Here is a 14,115-nt window from a genome sequence, read left to right on the forward strand (position 1 = left end):
TAGGAAAAAACTTTTGAGATGTGAACTCTATACTTAATCTTCAAATTTCCAGTTTGCCAAACCTTAAAACTGGTGGATTTATATCCTTAATTTTCACATGTTAAATAATTAAGATTAATCTCTAAGATTACAATCGTGGTTTCATAGTTTTTTGCTTTTTTGTTTGTTTGTTTTTGGTACTGGGGATTGAGCTTGGGGACACTCAACCACTGAGCCACATCCCCAGCCCTATTTTGTGTTTCATTTAGAAACATGTTCTCACTGAGTTGCTTAGTGCCTCTGTGTTCCTCAGGTTGGCTTTGAACTCACAATCCTCTTGTCTCAGCTTCCTGAGCAGCTGGGATTATAGGCATGCACCTGCCTGGCTTTTGTAGCTGTTTTAATTTCAATGTGAACATACTTTATATTTTCATATGATAACATAAAATAGGAGAGGATTTGAGTCAATTGTAGTCCAATTGATTATTCAAATGAAGCCTATAGAGAGTAAATTGATTTAAGGTAACATGGGGACTTTGTGGTACCATTTCAGATTAGATCTAAAACATACCTGCCCTGCAGTCTTTTTAATATACTGGTAGGTTTAAAAAAAATCTACAGAATGAACATAAGGACTGGACCTGGAATGGTACTGGAGTAATTTCTTTCACTTTCTATCAAAGTTTTTCTTTTTCTTATTTTAAATCAGGAAAACCTCTGCATGTTAATTTCAATCAAAATAAAAGACAAAGAACATGTTTCTAATTTGGAAGGAAAATGGATGAGTCCTATATCTTTCATTTTTGCTCTGAAAGAAGCTGGATTGAATATCTTCCCATCGGGACACTCTCATTTTTATGTTGTTACAAACAATAAGGTATGAAGGAATCTTTCCAAATTTAATGTAGCGTAAATTTAGAATGTTGGCAAATATTTAATTTAATATAAGTCCTAAGGTACAATGTGAGTTTTATAGATTCAGCTACACAGGATTAAATTTAGAAAGAATAAGTGAAGAAATGAGACGTCCAGAGTCTTCTCAAGTATGTAATAATCTCCCCCAAGAATTAAATCTATAGCATGATCTTCATATTGGCAAGTATAGCACATCATGGCCTGTCAGTTTAGTGCAAAAACTGTCCAGGCTACTTCTCATTTCGCATATTTTCTTTCTTTTTCCATGACTATTAAGATTTCTTAAGAGAGTAACTCTGCACTGTCTCAAACACAGACAAAATTAAACATATAAAAAGCCCTTTAATATACCAAGCCACTTTCCTTGGTTTCTTGGAAGAGCCTCCATGTCTATGTGCTCCTTTCTGTTATTCACAGGGTTTAAATAAGATCCCTCCACACTAACCTGGGACAGCCACGAGGACAGCAGCTGTTTTTTTGTTTTGTTTTGTTTTTTTAATAATTTTGGTTCTTCTAGCACCTAGCATATTCCTAGAATAAAATGCTTAGTAAACAGTTGTAATATATGAAGACACAAGTGCTTCTAATAAATTGTCTTTGTAATAAATGTCTTTGTAGGCAGAAGAGTTACATGCTTCAGAATGTGTTTATGAATACCCTAGAAAATAGTAAACAAAATATGTAGCCATTTATATAACATTTGGCAATACTCATCTAGCAAAAGGTATCTAACTGTATGCATAGAAAAAAATGTTAACTCAAATTACCTGTAGTAACTACTATGACAAATGTGGTATCCTATTTGTTTTCAGAATAGTCAATTTTTTTTCCTGAACACTTATATGGTAGGGGCATTGATTTAAATATTAGGAAAAATGAGTAAACCAAAGCCCCCTGCCCCTTTAAAGCTTATATTCTTTAGAGGGAAAGGAAAATAGGATGGTCATGTAAATTAAAAAGGTGAAAAGTGTTATGTAAAAAGGAAAAAAAAAACAGATAAGGAATAGTAGGGTTGGGCAGTGTACAGTATCAAGGAGGGTGCTGGGAAGGAAGACTCAGGAGGTCAGACATGAGTAAAGCTTGACGGTGTGGAATTTAGCTAAAAATGGATCTGGGGAAACAGCTTCCAGGCAGAGAGAACAGCTGGAGCAATAACCCTGAAGGAATAGCCAGGACTGGACCAGCAGCAAGGAGCCTGGAACTGAGAGAGCAAAGGAAGAGGAGGAGATAAGGCCAGATAGCTGATGGGGGGGGTATATGTAGTGGTAGAGGCAGATCACAGAGGACCTGTGTAGACATCAACAACTTTGGATTCTACTCAGAAAGGGAAGAAATCCACTGTTAAATTTTAATAGAGAAGTCATATAATCTGACTTAAATCTTTAAATGAATCCTTATGTGTTAAGGATGGAAGGGAGATTTGTTGGGAGGCTCCAAGGTCAGTTCTGTTTGTATTTACAGAATCCATCAGTAGAAATGAGAGCTTATCGACAAATGGCCCTGCTAAGTTCTGCTTTTGCATTTGGTTGGAGCAAGTGGAATATAGTATGTAATACTACAAAAGTTATATTTAAGGTATAGTATGCAAAGCCCATAAAACTTTGTTTTCCAAAATAGGTACTCAAAAACTAGGTAACTAGGTACTCATACTAGGCAAGTAAATTCTACCATTGAGCTACACTCCCAGTCCCTGATGAATATTTTAGCACTTCTCCTCTTACAAAGGTTAATAAAATCAACCTTCAAAAATATAAGACCTACCTATTTAAAGGTAATGACTTTGTGGTCCATTATGGTATCAAATGTTCATGACTTCATATACTTATTATGACTTCATATATTTATTTTTTAGTTGTACACAATATGTTTATTTTGTTTATTTGTTTTTATGCAGTGCTGAGGATCGAACCCAGGGCCTCGAGTGTGCTAAGCGAGTGCTCTTTACATTGATTTAAAAACAAATGAAAGCCTTTAACATTATATATATAATATATATATATATATATTATATATATTATATATAATATATATATAACATTATATATATATAATATATATATGTGTGTGTGTGTGTGTGTATACACACACACACACACACACATTCAAAAGGTGAAAAGTGTTATGTAAAAAGAAAAAAACAGGAATAGTGGGGTTGGGCAGTGTATAGTATCGAGGAGGGTGCTGGGAAGGAGGACTCAGGAGGTCAGACATAAATAAAGCTTGAAAGTGAAGAATTTAGCTAAAAACGAATCTGGGGAAATAAATTATATATATATTTCACAGGCTCCCGAGAGGATTAAGCTTCCAATTTAACTTTCTACTGACACATTTACTATTGTCTGACAGATACAGTATATCAAATCCTAAAAGTTAAAAGTCCTGGGGATCAAATTCAGGGCCTCATGCATACTAGGCAAGTAAATTCTACCATTGAGCTACACTCCCAGTCCCTGATGAATATTTTAGCACAAATTATTATTCTTATTTCCTTCACTCAAATATAAGCTCCTTGAGGGCAGAGTTTTGTTGCTCCAGTTATTAATATATGTAGGTTATCTCCCCCCTGCATTTCACTGTTACATCCCCACCACCTAGAACAGTACCTGGAACATGATAGGCACTCAATATTTTTGCCTCAATTAATGTGAATAAGCTCCATAAATATAGAAGAACTGCTAACAGATTTTGCTAATTTTCTTTAGGCAAGGGAACAACCAACTGAAGAGCTTATTGAGAATCCTAAGTGGGTCCTTTTAATGTTTAGTGGTGACAGAGCACAAAGACTCAAGATGGATGAAAACAGTGATTCATACTCAGAAGCACTTAAAGAAGGAACTGAGTTTCATTCCACTCTATATCACATGTTGAAGGATGTTGCTTCCAGGGAAGCAATGGAGAAAATCAATAATTCCAACTGCCTGTTTATTGACTCTGTTTGTCATATGCTACTCTCTATTAGATTTCTCAGTTATTCTTAAATCTCTACTTGCAAACTATTCAATGTGAAGAATCAAACAAGTTTGGGGAAAACAATCAGGTATTTTTCAAAGTGAATAATTTTAAAATAGGCTATTAAAATTATTGAATAGTATTTTATATTCAAATTTTATTTTAAACAAAGTAGGCTTTTTTCTTTGGGCTATTGAGAATTTCAGCTTTCACTGTATGAAGATTTAAATGGATCTTTATTTAGATAAGTTTTAGCAAAACAATATATATTTCTTTCTCAAAGAGCTCATTAAAATATAGGCAAATTCTCCTCCCTTTAGTTTAGTTGGGAGGGTGATTGCAAAAAATGGGAATGTAAAACATTTTACAGTTGTTCTAAGAACCTCTGGTTTTGTACTATACTTTCCCAACTAAAAGTTACTAATTTATTAAGTTCAGATACTGAAACATTAAAAATCAAGATATCAGGATGCACTACATCACACTGGTGATTCACTGGTCACTGGATCACTGGTCACACTGGTGGTGGCCCATTGTGGCAGAGGCTGGTAAATGGCCACAAGATATGTTCTAGAGATAGCCAGGAGTCCCCTTCCTGTGTGGGGGCAGCATCCACAGATTTTTGGAAAAATCGGCCTGTGAGGAAGCTCATCAGAGCTGCAAACAGTACAATGAACACCACAGAAATCCAGAAGGCCTTGTTAGCCTTCCTGATGGAAGTCTTGAGATTTGTTGCCCAGGAAGCTATTGTGTCATAACTATGAGGAAAACACAAAAAGACATGGGTAAGCATAATTATTTGTTATTAGAAACACTCGTTTTGCTAACAGCACTAATTAAGTCATTGATCTGACCTCCACACTACAATGCTGCCCTATGATGTATCCTCTTGGTTTGGGGCACAATGTGCCCCCCCCATTGCCCCTTAGAATTACACATGCTCTGCTGAGAACCTGGAAATTATGTGGTTTAGGTATTAACTCCTAAAAAGTACATACACATATTCAACTTATTCTTTCAATCAGGTAAAGCAACTTTTACTCCTGCAGTAGAACCAAAATATTTACTTGGTAGAACAGGTTGTATGTTTATGGTCTTATATATGTGTATATATACATCTCATTTCTCACTAAAATTATTTTTTAGAAATACAAGAAACTAAGCATCTTAGAGGTGACAGTTCATTTAATTAGGACAACACAGTGACATAGGTACTGCTGTCATCTCAATTTCCCAAATGAAGACATCAGTGCTTACAAATGGATGTACTTGCCCAGGTCAAACAGCTAGTGAGAGAGCTGAAATTTGAGCCTAGGCTATCTGGTTTCAGAATTAAGTTCCTAACATTGTCAACTCTTCTGCCTCTTGTAAAATATGTTCAGGGATAACTATTGTAGTAGATCATATAAAGTTTGTTAAGTTTGTTATTCATCTTATATTGAACAATTTGGCATGTCTTTTAGTAAAGGAATTGGATTAGGACTATTGATCCTGCCTTTCCCTTTCCCCCTCATGTGGTATCATTTAGCAAGCAGGCAACTTACATGGAAGAGATGTCCCACTTTGATGGATTAGTTTTCTTTTCAGAAAGGCTTGTCTTCCTTGTTCTTTCTACTATTTCTTCTTCAGGAGGTTCTGAGTCATCTTTAGTTCTGTGAATAAATATTGTTTTTAAATATTGAAACTAATTATAATATGCTATAACCTATAAAATATTGCTGATTTGCTGTGTAACTCAAGGGGTGCATGAATATTTGTCTTGCTTAATGAAGATTTGATATCCAAAAATTAAATTTCTATAAATTTGGTGATAAAATAACTTCTATATAAAAAAATAGTAAATGCTCATATAAAAAGCAGAGATAATAACCAAGGCACACAAAACAAAGAAATAGACAAAAACATATAATTAACTAATGTTATCACTGCAATTTCTTTCTTAACTTACATCATATATATGTAGATAGATATATAGATATAGATATTATCTTTAATCATACTTTACAAAGAGGATAAATGACCTATAATTTTTTTCATTTGAAATATGGTGAAAAAATTTCTCATTGCTTGGAGTAAAATGAAGTGTCATTTCTTCTCCTTATCTGAAAATCTTAAAATGTTCATGAAAACATTTTCAATGCTAAGCTAATTAAACTAATATTCAATGTACTGGAGAATAGCATATGACTTGATTATATTTCCTGCACCTGAATGAAACCTAATTGTTTTATGATTATAATGTTCACTAAAGGTTCCTAGCTGGATTTGAACTTTTAAATCCTAAATATGTTATGCCCTCACAATTGCCAAAGGAAACTGTTTTAATTTTTAAAAATTTTTTTCCAGTCACACATCTACAGGAAATATAAAGGAAACAAGGCCCCAAAGGCAAAATCAATTATAATTTTCTCCATGAACCAATATTTTGTTTATAAAGACTTAGTTTTCAATCTTTTGAAGGAACCTCTTTTTTCCCCACCCTGTTTGTAACAGGCTCCCAGGAGTTAGAAAAATAAAAAGAATCTGAGGGTAGGCAACAATGTCAGATTGTCTTTATATTGTTTAGGATTGAGGATAATCCCATGGGAGGTATTTCAAAATGACCATAAAATATTTCATTAAGATCTCTCAACTAATAAATGAGAAAACTAAGAACAAGTAATCTTAAGCAGTTTGCTGCCTTCCAAGGACAGAGGCAGCATTTCTTCACTTTCCTCCTCCTTGTCCTCTACCTTCACTATAGAAGTAAACAGTATATTTTGTTTAATTTGCTGGATATAGAGACAATAGTATAGTTTAATTTCCCTCCTCTTCATTTATATAAATGGATGGAGGCACATATATTCCTATCTTTCATGAACATACACACACACACACACACACACACACACACTTCATGTTCTAAAAATTTAATTGGTACATTGTAATTATGCAGGATAGTGGGATTCATTTTATGTATTTAAACAGCATACAGTATAATTTTTTAAAAATCTAATTAGATGAAGATTTTACTTCTGTGGCTCTTTATTGACTTTTCCCCAAGGACAAACACCTAAACAGGAAAAAAAAATGATCTTTGCCAATTGGACAAATTTTAAGGATTTTTCTAACCACAAGCCTTCCCATTGTGATGCTAAAAGAGTGAATGTATTCACAGATAATTTTCATAGAGTGCTTTAGGGGTGATAAAAATCTTCCACAATTAACTATATTTTTGAGGCAGCATCAATCTCATTTCCATGGAACTACTATGGTCCCCATTGTTATGCCCCAGCTTATGTCATGTTAGTAAATGGACTTACTTCAGTTCACATTTTTCATCTTCAGCATCTGCCCAGGAATAGGTGCTAATAAATCGATGTAATGAGGGACGGTGTTCACTCTGCTTTGACCCCAAAATACGCCTAAACAAAGAAGACAATAGCCACATATCAAAATAAACATATCTGTAGCCATTGTAAATTATTTCCTACAGTTTAAATCAAAACAAAAATTACATTTTCTAATTTTTTCCTTGGCACATTCACAAAACTCTTTTATTTCTTAATAAAAATCAACATATGCCAGTTTTTTTATATTTATTTATGCTCTGGACAAATTAGAAGTTGCACTACTATTTCAAGTGCTTATTTACTTTACCCCATTATAAAACAGTGAGGTTCCAAAAGTGAAACCACAAAAATCACACTCACCAACTGCTGGACCTCCTGCTGAATCTGTCATTATTTTCCATCCCAGCAACCTTTAGAATTTCAGATGTTAAACAATAATATGTATTTAGTGAAGTTATATTTTGTTACATAAAAATGAATGTGCTTTTGATTAAGAACACTTACCATTGCTGCATTTCCAATATTTCTGGGTAAAGAAGCAATAGTCACTCTTCGTAGAGAAGATGGCTACCCAAAGGGGATAAGTGTACATTTAGAAAATTCTCAATATTTGTTCCTACATACAACACTGATACATATGCATGTAATATACACATCTATACCCTTAACCACTACTGAGTTGAACAGGAGACATTCTAAAAGATTTTTTATGGGCAAATTGCATTTCAGAAATATTTTGCCAATTTATATTCTACTTTCTCCAATACTGATTATAATCCTTGCCAATAAGACAAGGGATATAAAACTTCTTGAGTTTTCATTTATTTGGCTCCTAGTAACATGGAGTGTTGTTTTCCTATGTTGGAAGTACATATTTGTTCTGAGAATGGCTTGTTTATGCCTGTGACCTTTGCTCATGTTTTATTTCTATGGAAGAAAATGTTTTCATTGTTAGTCCAGCCAAATGCATTCTTCTGTTTTGTTATCTTTGTTTTTATGCTTAAAAATAGTTTCCTAATTCAAGAGGAGATAAATAGGCATCTACAGTTATGGTTTCTTTAATTTCATTTTTTAAAATATACTTAGGATTTCATGATTTTTTAATTAAATTTAACTGTTACATAAAGATTATACATATACACAAGAAAAAGCAATGTTTTGATGCTTGTACGTATTATGTAATTTTTAAATCAGGTTAAACTGTCTCCTTAAACATCCTTCCTTGATGGTGAAAATTTTCAAAAATCCTTTAGTTTTTGAAATGCACTGTACTTTTCTGTTAGCTATAGTCTCCCTACTGTGCAACCACACACTGGAACTTCTTGCTCCTATCTAACTGTAGCTTAGTGCCTATTGATCAACACCCCTCACCCATTCTCCACAGTCTCTGGTAACCACATTCCACTTTCAACTTTTGTGAGATCACAGTTTTTTTGATTCTACAAGAGTAAGTTTTCATGATATTTTAAAGAATAGATGTGTTTATATATCTGCCTTGAGACTTGTGCTGGAAATAATATTTAGTATTATGTGGTTTAATTAAATGCAACTTAAAAGATGTAAAAATATTTTAAATGCAGTAAATAAACTAAGAGGTTTCTTGTGAGTTCTTAAACTGTCATCTGTAATTGAATTTCACTGGTTAGTTGAGCACCCCAAGATTATCAAATTCCAGTTTGAGCAATCTGGTTTCTCATCACTTTCTGTGTTTCTCTGAAAAATATTTAAATGGAAAAATTTAAAGTCACTTGCTCAAAATATTGAAGCTGTGGTAAAAACCACTAACTGATCTTCAATATCCTATTCTCCTCTCCTTATTATAAGACTGATTTTTTAACAAGGCATATAACTTCCAGAGGAAAAACCATATTTTCTAGTTTACTTTTTCACCATGGATGGAAAGAGAAATGCCATGGTGGACTTTAAAAAGGGTCTTTTCAGGTAGAGGAAATGCTGGTCTTTGATTCTTTTATTTCCTTGCAATGACTCGACATAATGGTGAGGCGTTGGTGACTGGATCTAAAGTAGCAAATTTACATGAGGATGAAGCCAAGGGCTGAAGGTAGCAAAGCAGCAAGAAAGGAGGATTTTGTCAGTATGCCTTACTACTATCACATTGCCTATTTCCAAATTTGGTTCATATGACAGAAAATATTGCAAAACTGGCTTTTCTCATATTGCCAGACAAACTTGATTGATATCCAAATAAAGCAGGAAGTATAAAAACATACTTTCTAAACTATATCTAAATAAAGTCACACATAAAACATGCATATGAATATAATCACTGATTTGTGGTTTACACTTAAAGGCACATAACTTCAAAGAATATTTTAAAGCCATTTTGGTTATAATATATTCATTAAATGATTTATCAAGTGAATTAGTGATTACCTTGGAGTTCAGAGAAGCTGAACGTTTTTTAATCTGGCAGTCATCTACAAGGAAAAATATTTGCACATGTTAGAAATCACACATGCGATTAATGTTAAAACAGTTGTTTTCATTTTTTACAAGTAAAGCAAAGGTCAGAAAATATTTAAGACTCTAGAGACTATTGAGCAATATAAAAACCGTTTATCATTTATTTGGCGATTCACAACAATTGCCATCTTCACCAATGGAAAACAGTCTTCCATGTCACTGTACATGTTCACAAAGCCTACAAGCACATGGCAGCCACAAAAGGACTGTCTGCTGAATAAAGGAATCCATGAGTGCAGATTAGAAGAGCATCAAATATGATTACATTTCCAGAAGGAACATCAGTAAAATAAGAATTCTACTTAGAAATGTTCACACTGTTTAATGAAAAAATCATTATAAGATTTATAAAAACTATATGTTAAAATATTTCCCATGGCCTCATCTGTCCATTTTCCAATCAGTTGGCTTTTTGAAAACCAAGATCTTTCCTCCTCTGAGGAATTCAAAATCATTATTGATGAGAGTGGCTCATTTAAGCTATTGTATCTTACTTATGTGTGGAAAAAGAGCCAATTCTTACATATCCTGAAAAGACAACTACTGTCAATATAGTAGATTAAATATATTCTCTCATCTCAGCAATCTAAATTGATTTAGTAAATTTTTTGTGTCATTATCAATGAAATCCTTTGTGGCTTCTAATCTATTTTCTGACACTTTACTTTTGTCTATATAAATAATAGGAGTAAGTTATTTTTCCAATATAGTCTTACCTAAGGATCTTACTCTAAACACACAATACAGTAAGAGTATGAAAGAAGAGAATGATAGAAAAATGTAACTAACACTGTGATCTTCAAGTTTTATTACCTTCATCTTCAAGAGGGTTAAAAGACCTTTCATTCTGCAAGAGAACCTGTTTCAGTTCTTCTAATTCAGCATGCTCTTTGGCATACATTCTCTTCAAGTTTTCTACATGCTGAATCATCACTTCAACTGCTTTACTAACCCGGCTTTCCTAGTAGGAAAAGAGCAAATTTACATTGAAAATACTTTTCTTAACACTCAATTAAAAGATGGGGATTAAACACATGCATTTACCTTCACTCCATCTCTAAATCCAACTAAAATGTCAAAGGTATTTTTTAAGAAGAGATGAGTCTACAAGGGCAAACAGAAGAGGTTATAATAGCAACATTTTGAAAGCAGGAAAGTAAAAGGATTCATGCTAAATGACTAAGACCTGAGAAAGCTGGACCCTGAAACAGGATATAAAAAGGAGCTAGAAGCAACCTAGGTTGTGCCACAAAGTCTCAAAGGCTTAAGACTGGTGCCTCTAGAAGTAGAGCTGAAGATAGACATGTGAGCATGAAGATAGTTGGAATCTGAAAACATGACAGAGCCATAGATTCAATCCCCTCTGGCCAGCAGAGCACCTTCCCTATAACCACTGTGGTGAAAGATAATCAGGTTGAATATCTAGAGAGAGGTAAACAAAGGTTCTGTGAATTGGGATTATACAGAGAGTTGGTGAAGACTATCACATGGATATACACAAAAGTCTGGGTACATGTAGGTTCTGAGTTCTCTCAACCTTATTCCTCTTACTAGTTCCTAACACTGGCACCCAGGGTTCTACCCTCAGGCAGGGAGCTGGTAGATTTTTTTCTGGAGAACCCAACTTCCCAACATGAAAGTTCTTAAGTACAGACATTGGTACCCCAATGAAGCATTCTAGTTTCTGTAAAGCTCAAAATCAAGAATTTTGCCCCATTCAACATAGAGCTTCCAATTAGCTCCACAGTGGAGCACAAGATATGGGCCAAAACACACAACAGAGGATGTTGTTTAGTTTCTTCTTCTGCAAGAAACTAAAGCATCAAGGAAACCATCAATATCTTCAAAGAGTTAAGAATAATTGTTGCATCCACAGAATAAGAACAAGATATTTAAAAGGAACATTTGGGACATTAGTGTTTCTGGAAATTAAAAATACGTAAAAAAAAATGTTTCAAGATAAAGTTGAAGTCTCTCTAAAACTAGAGAAAAAAGACTGAGTTAGCTTAGAGAGGACCAGTTCAGGAGATCCAACAAAGAACAGGGAAGAATTAAGAGTATGGGGGGAAAATTCAACAATGTAGAAAAGTCAATTAGAAAAAATTTCTGAGGGAGGTTTCCAGATGGCAGGATAAAGAAGGTTGTTTTCCTGGTAGCTCAGTGGCATGAAACCAAAAAAGCATTTAAGATTTACAGGGATAGTTGAAGTCTCAGAGATACAAACCAAAGGAATACACAATATTTTCAATAAAATAATATCACAAAATTTCCTAAACCTAAAGAATGAAATGGAAATTCAAATACAGAGGCTTGCAGGACTCCAAATATTTAAAAAAAAATTGCAACAGACCCACACCAAAGCACATTATTAGGAAAATGCCTAACATACAGAATAAGGATATAATTTTAAAATCTGCCAGAGAAAAATGACAAGTAACATTTTGAGGTAAACCAATCTCGATCTCAGATGATTTCTCAACCCAGACCCTCAAAGCTAGGAGTGCTTGGAATAATATATATCAAGCTCTGAAAGAAAATGGATGCCACCCAAGAATACTATGTCCAGCAAAATTAAGCTTCAGAATGGATTATGAAATAAAAATCTTCCATGATAAACAAAAGTTAAAAGAATCCACAACTAGAAAACATATACTACAAAGCATACTCAATAAAATATGTCATGAAGAAGAAATGAAAAATAAATGTGAAAACCAGCAGAGAGAAGAACTACACTAGAAGAACAGGCAATCAAAGCAGAAGCTAATTCAAATTAAAAACCAGAAAGAAATCAAAATGACAGGGAATAAAAATTTCTCAATAATAACATTGAATACAAATGGCCTAAACTCATCCATCAAAAGACATAGACTAGCAGATTGGATTGAAAAAATAAGACCCAACAATATGCTGTCTCTGAAAGACTCACTTCATAGGCAAAAATATACTTAAGGTTAAAAGAATGAGGGAAAAAACCCATATCATTCATAAGGAACTCTAAACCAGTAGGAGTCTCTATCTTCATATCAGATAAAGTGGACTTGAAGCCACTTAAAGTGGACTTGAAGGGACAAAGAAGTACATTTAATGCTGCTTAAGAGAATTATATATCAACAAGACATAGCAATCATAAATATTTATGCCCCCCAAATGCAGCATTGATGTACACCAAAACAATCCCTTCTCAATTTCAGGAATCAAATAGACTACAACACAATAATGATGGGTGACTTCAACAAACCTCTCTCACCCTGTATTGATCCTCCAAACAAAAGTTAACAAAGACATTATAGAACTAAAAAATATTATTTAGACATATAATGTTTGAACCATATAGGACTGAATACACTTTCTTCTCAGAAGCACATGGATCTTTCTTTAAAATAGATCATATCATAGGCCACAAAGCAACTCTTAGCAAATACAAAGAAAAAGAATACTTTGCTTTGGATTATGTCATAATGGAATGGAATTAGAAATCAATGATAAAATAAAAAGTAGAAGCTACACTATCACATGAAGACTAAACAATATGCAATTGAATGACCTTGATAACAGAATAAATCAGTGATGAAATAAAAAATACTTAGAGGTAAATGAAAATAGAGATACAGCTTACCAAAATCTCTGGGAAGCTATGAAGTAAGTGCTAAGAGGAAAGTTCACTGCATTGAGCTCACTAATTAGAAGACTAGAAAGTCACCAAATAAATAACCAACATTGCATCCCAAAGCCCTAGAAAAAGAAGAACAAATCAACACCAAATAAAATCAGAACCAAAATCAATGAAATTGAAACAAAAAATCCAAAAAAAGACAAAACAAAAAGTCAGTTCTTTGAAAAAAAATCAATAAAATTGATAAACCCTTAGTCAAGCTAATGAAGAGAAATAGAGAAAACTCAAATTAATAAAATTTGTGATAAAAAATGAGGTGTCAAAATGAACACTACTAAAATAATCAAAATAACCAGAAACTATTTTGAAAATTTATAGTCTAATAAAATAGAAAATCTTGACATTGAAAAATTTCTAGAGACATATGACCTATACAAATTGAATCAGGAGGACGTAGTAAAAATTCAAACACATCAATTTAAGCAATGAAATTGAAGATGCCATCAAAAGCCTACCAACAAAGAAAAGCTCAGGACCAGACAGATTGTCAGCTAAGTTCTGCTAAACTTTCAAAGAAGAACTATCACCAATCTTCTTCAAATTATTCTATGAAACAGAAAAGGAGGGAACCCTTCCAAACTCATTCTCTGAAGCTAGCATCACCTTGATACCCAAATCAGATAAAGATACATCAAGGAAAGAAAACTTCAGATCAATATCCCTGACGAACACAGAAGCAAAAATTCTCATTCTCAATTCTTGATTCTGGCAAATTGCATACAAAACATATTAAAAAGACAGTGTACCATGATTAAGTATAGTTCATCCCAGGGATGCAAGGTT

The 14,115-nt window shown here is 33.5% G+C and overlaps 2 protein-coding genes across 2 annotated transcripts in view; one reads left to right on the top strand and one right to left on the bottom strand.

The window, feature by feature from the left end:
• Dnai7 (dynein axonemal intermediate chain 7) overlaps nt 1-3,872 on the top strand; it is a 73,491-nt gene extending 69,619 nt beyond the window's left edge. Inside the window, exons 14-16 of the mRNA XM_026392375.2 lie at nt 689-856; nt 2,356-2,469; nt 3,597-3,872. Coding sequence (XP_026248160.2) covers nt 689-856; nt 2,356-2,469; nt 3,597-3,872 — 558 coding nt within the window. The remainder of the gene's footprint in view (nt 1-688; nt 857-2,355; nt 2,470-3,596) is intronic.
• A 434-nt stretch (nt 3,873-4,306) lies between these two features.
• Nucleotides 4,307-14,115, bottom strand: part of Irag2 (inositol 1,4,5-triphosphate receptor associated 2) — a 111,642-nt gene continuing 101,833 nt past the window's right edge. Inside the window, exons 33-39 of the mRNA XM_026392360.2 lie at nt 10,473-10,620; nt 9,570-9,613; nt 7,680-7,742; nt 7,536-7,585; nt 7,146-7,247; nt 5,388-5,495; nt 4,307-4,601 (exon numbers count right to left, since the gene is read on the bottom strand). Of these exons, the coding sequence (XP_026248145.2) occupies nt 4,358-4,601; nt 5,388-5,495; nt 7,146-7,247; nt 7,536-7,585; nt 7,680-7,742; nt 9,570-9,613; nt 10,473-10,620 (759 nt within the window). The 3' untranslated portion in view covers nt 4,307-4,357. The remainder of the gene's footprint in view (nt 4,602-5,387; nt 5,496-7,145; nt 7,248-7,535; nt 7,586-7,679; nt 7,743-9,569; nt 9,614-10,472; nt 10,621-14,115) is intronic.

This window comes from Urocitellus parryii, chromosome 5 (assembly GCF_045843805.1).
Source record: "Urocitellus parryii isolate mUroPar1 chromosome 5, mUroPar1.hap1, whole genome shotgun sequence".
Lineage (NCBI taxonomy): Eukaryota > Metazoa > Chordata > Mammalia > Rodentia > Sciuridae > Urocitellus > Urocitellus parryii.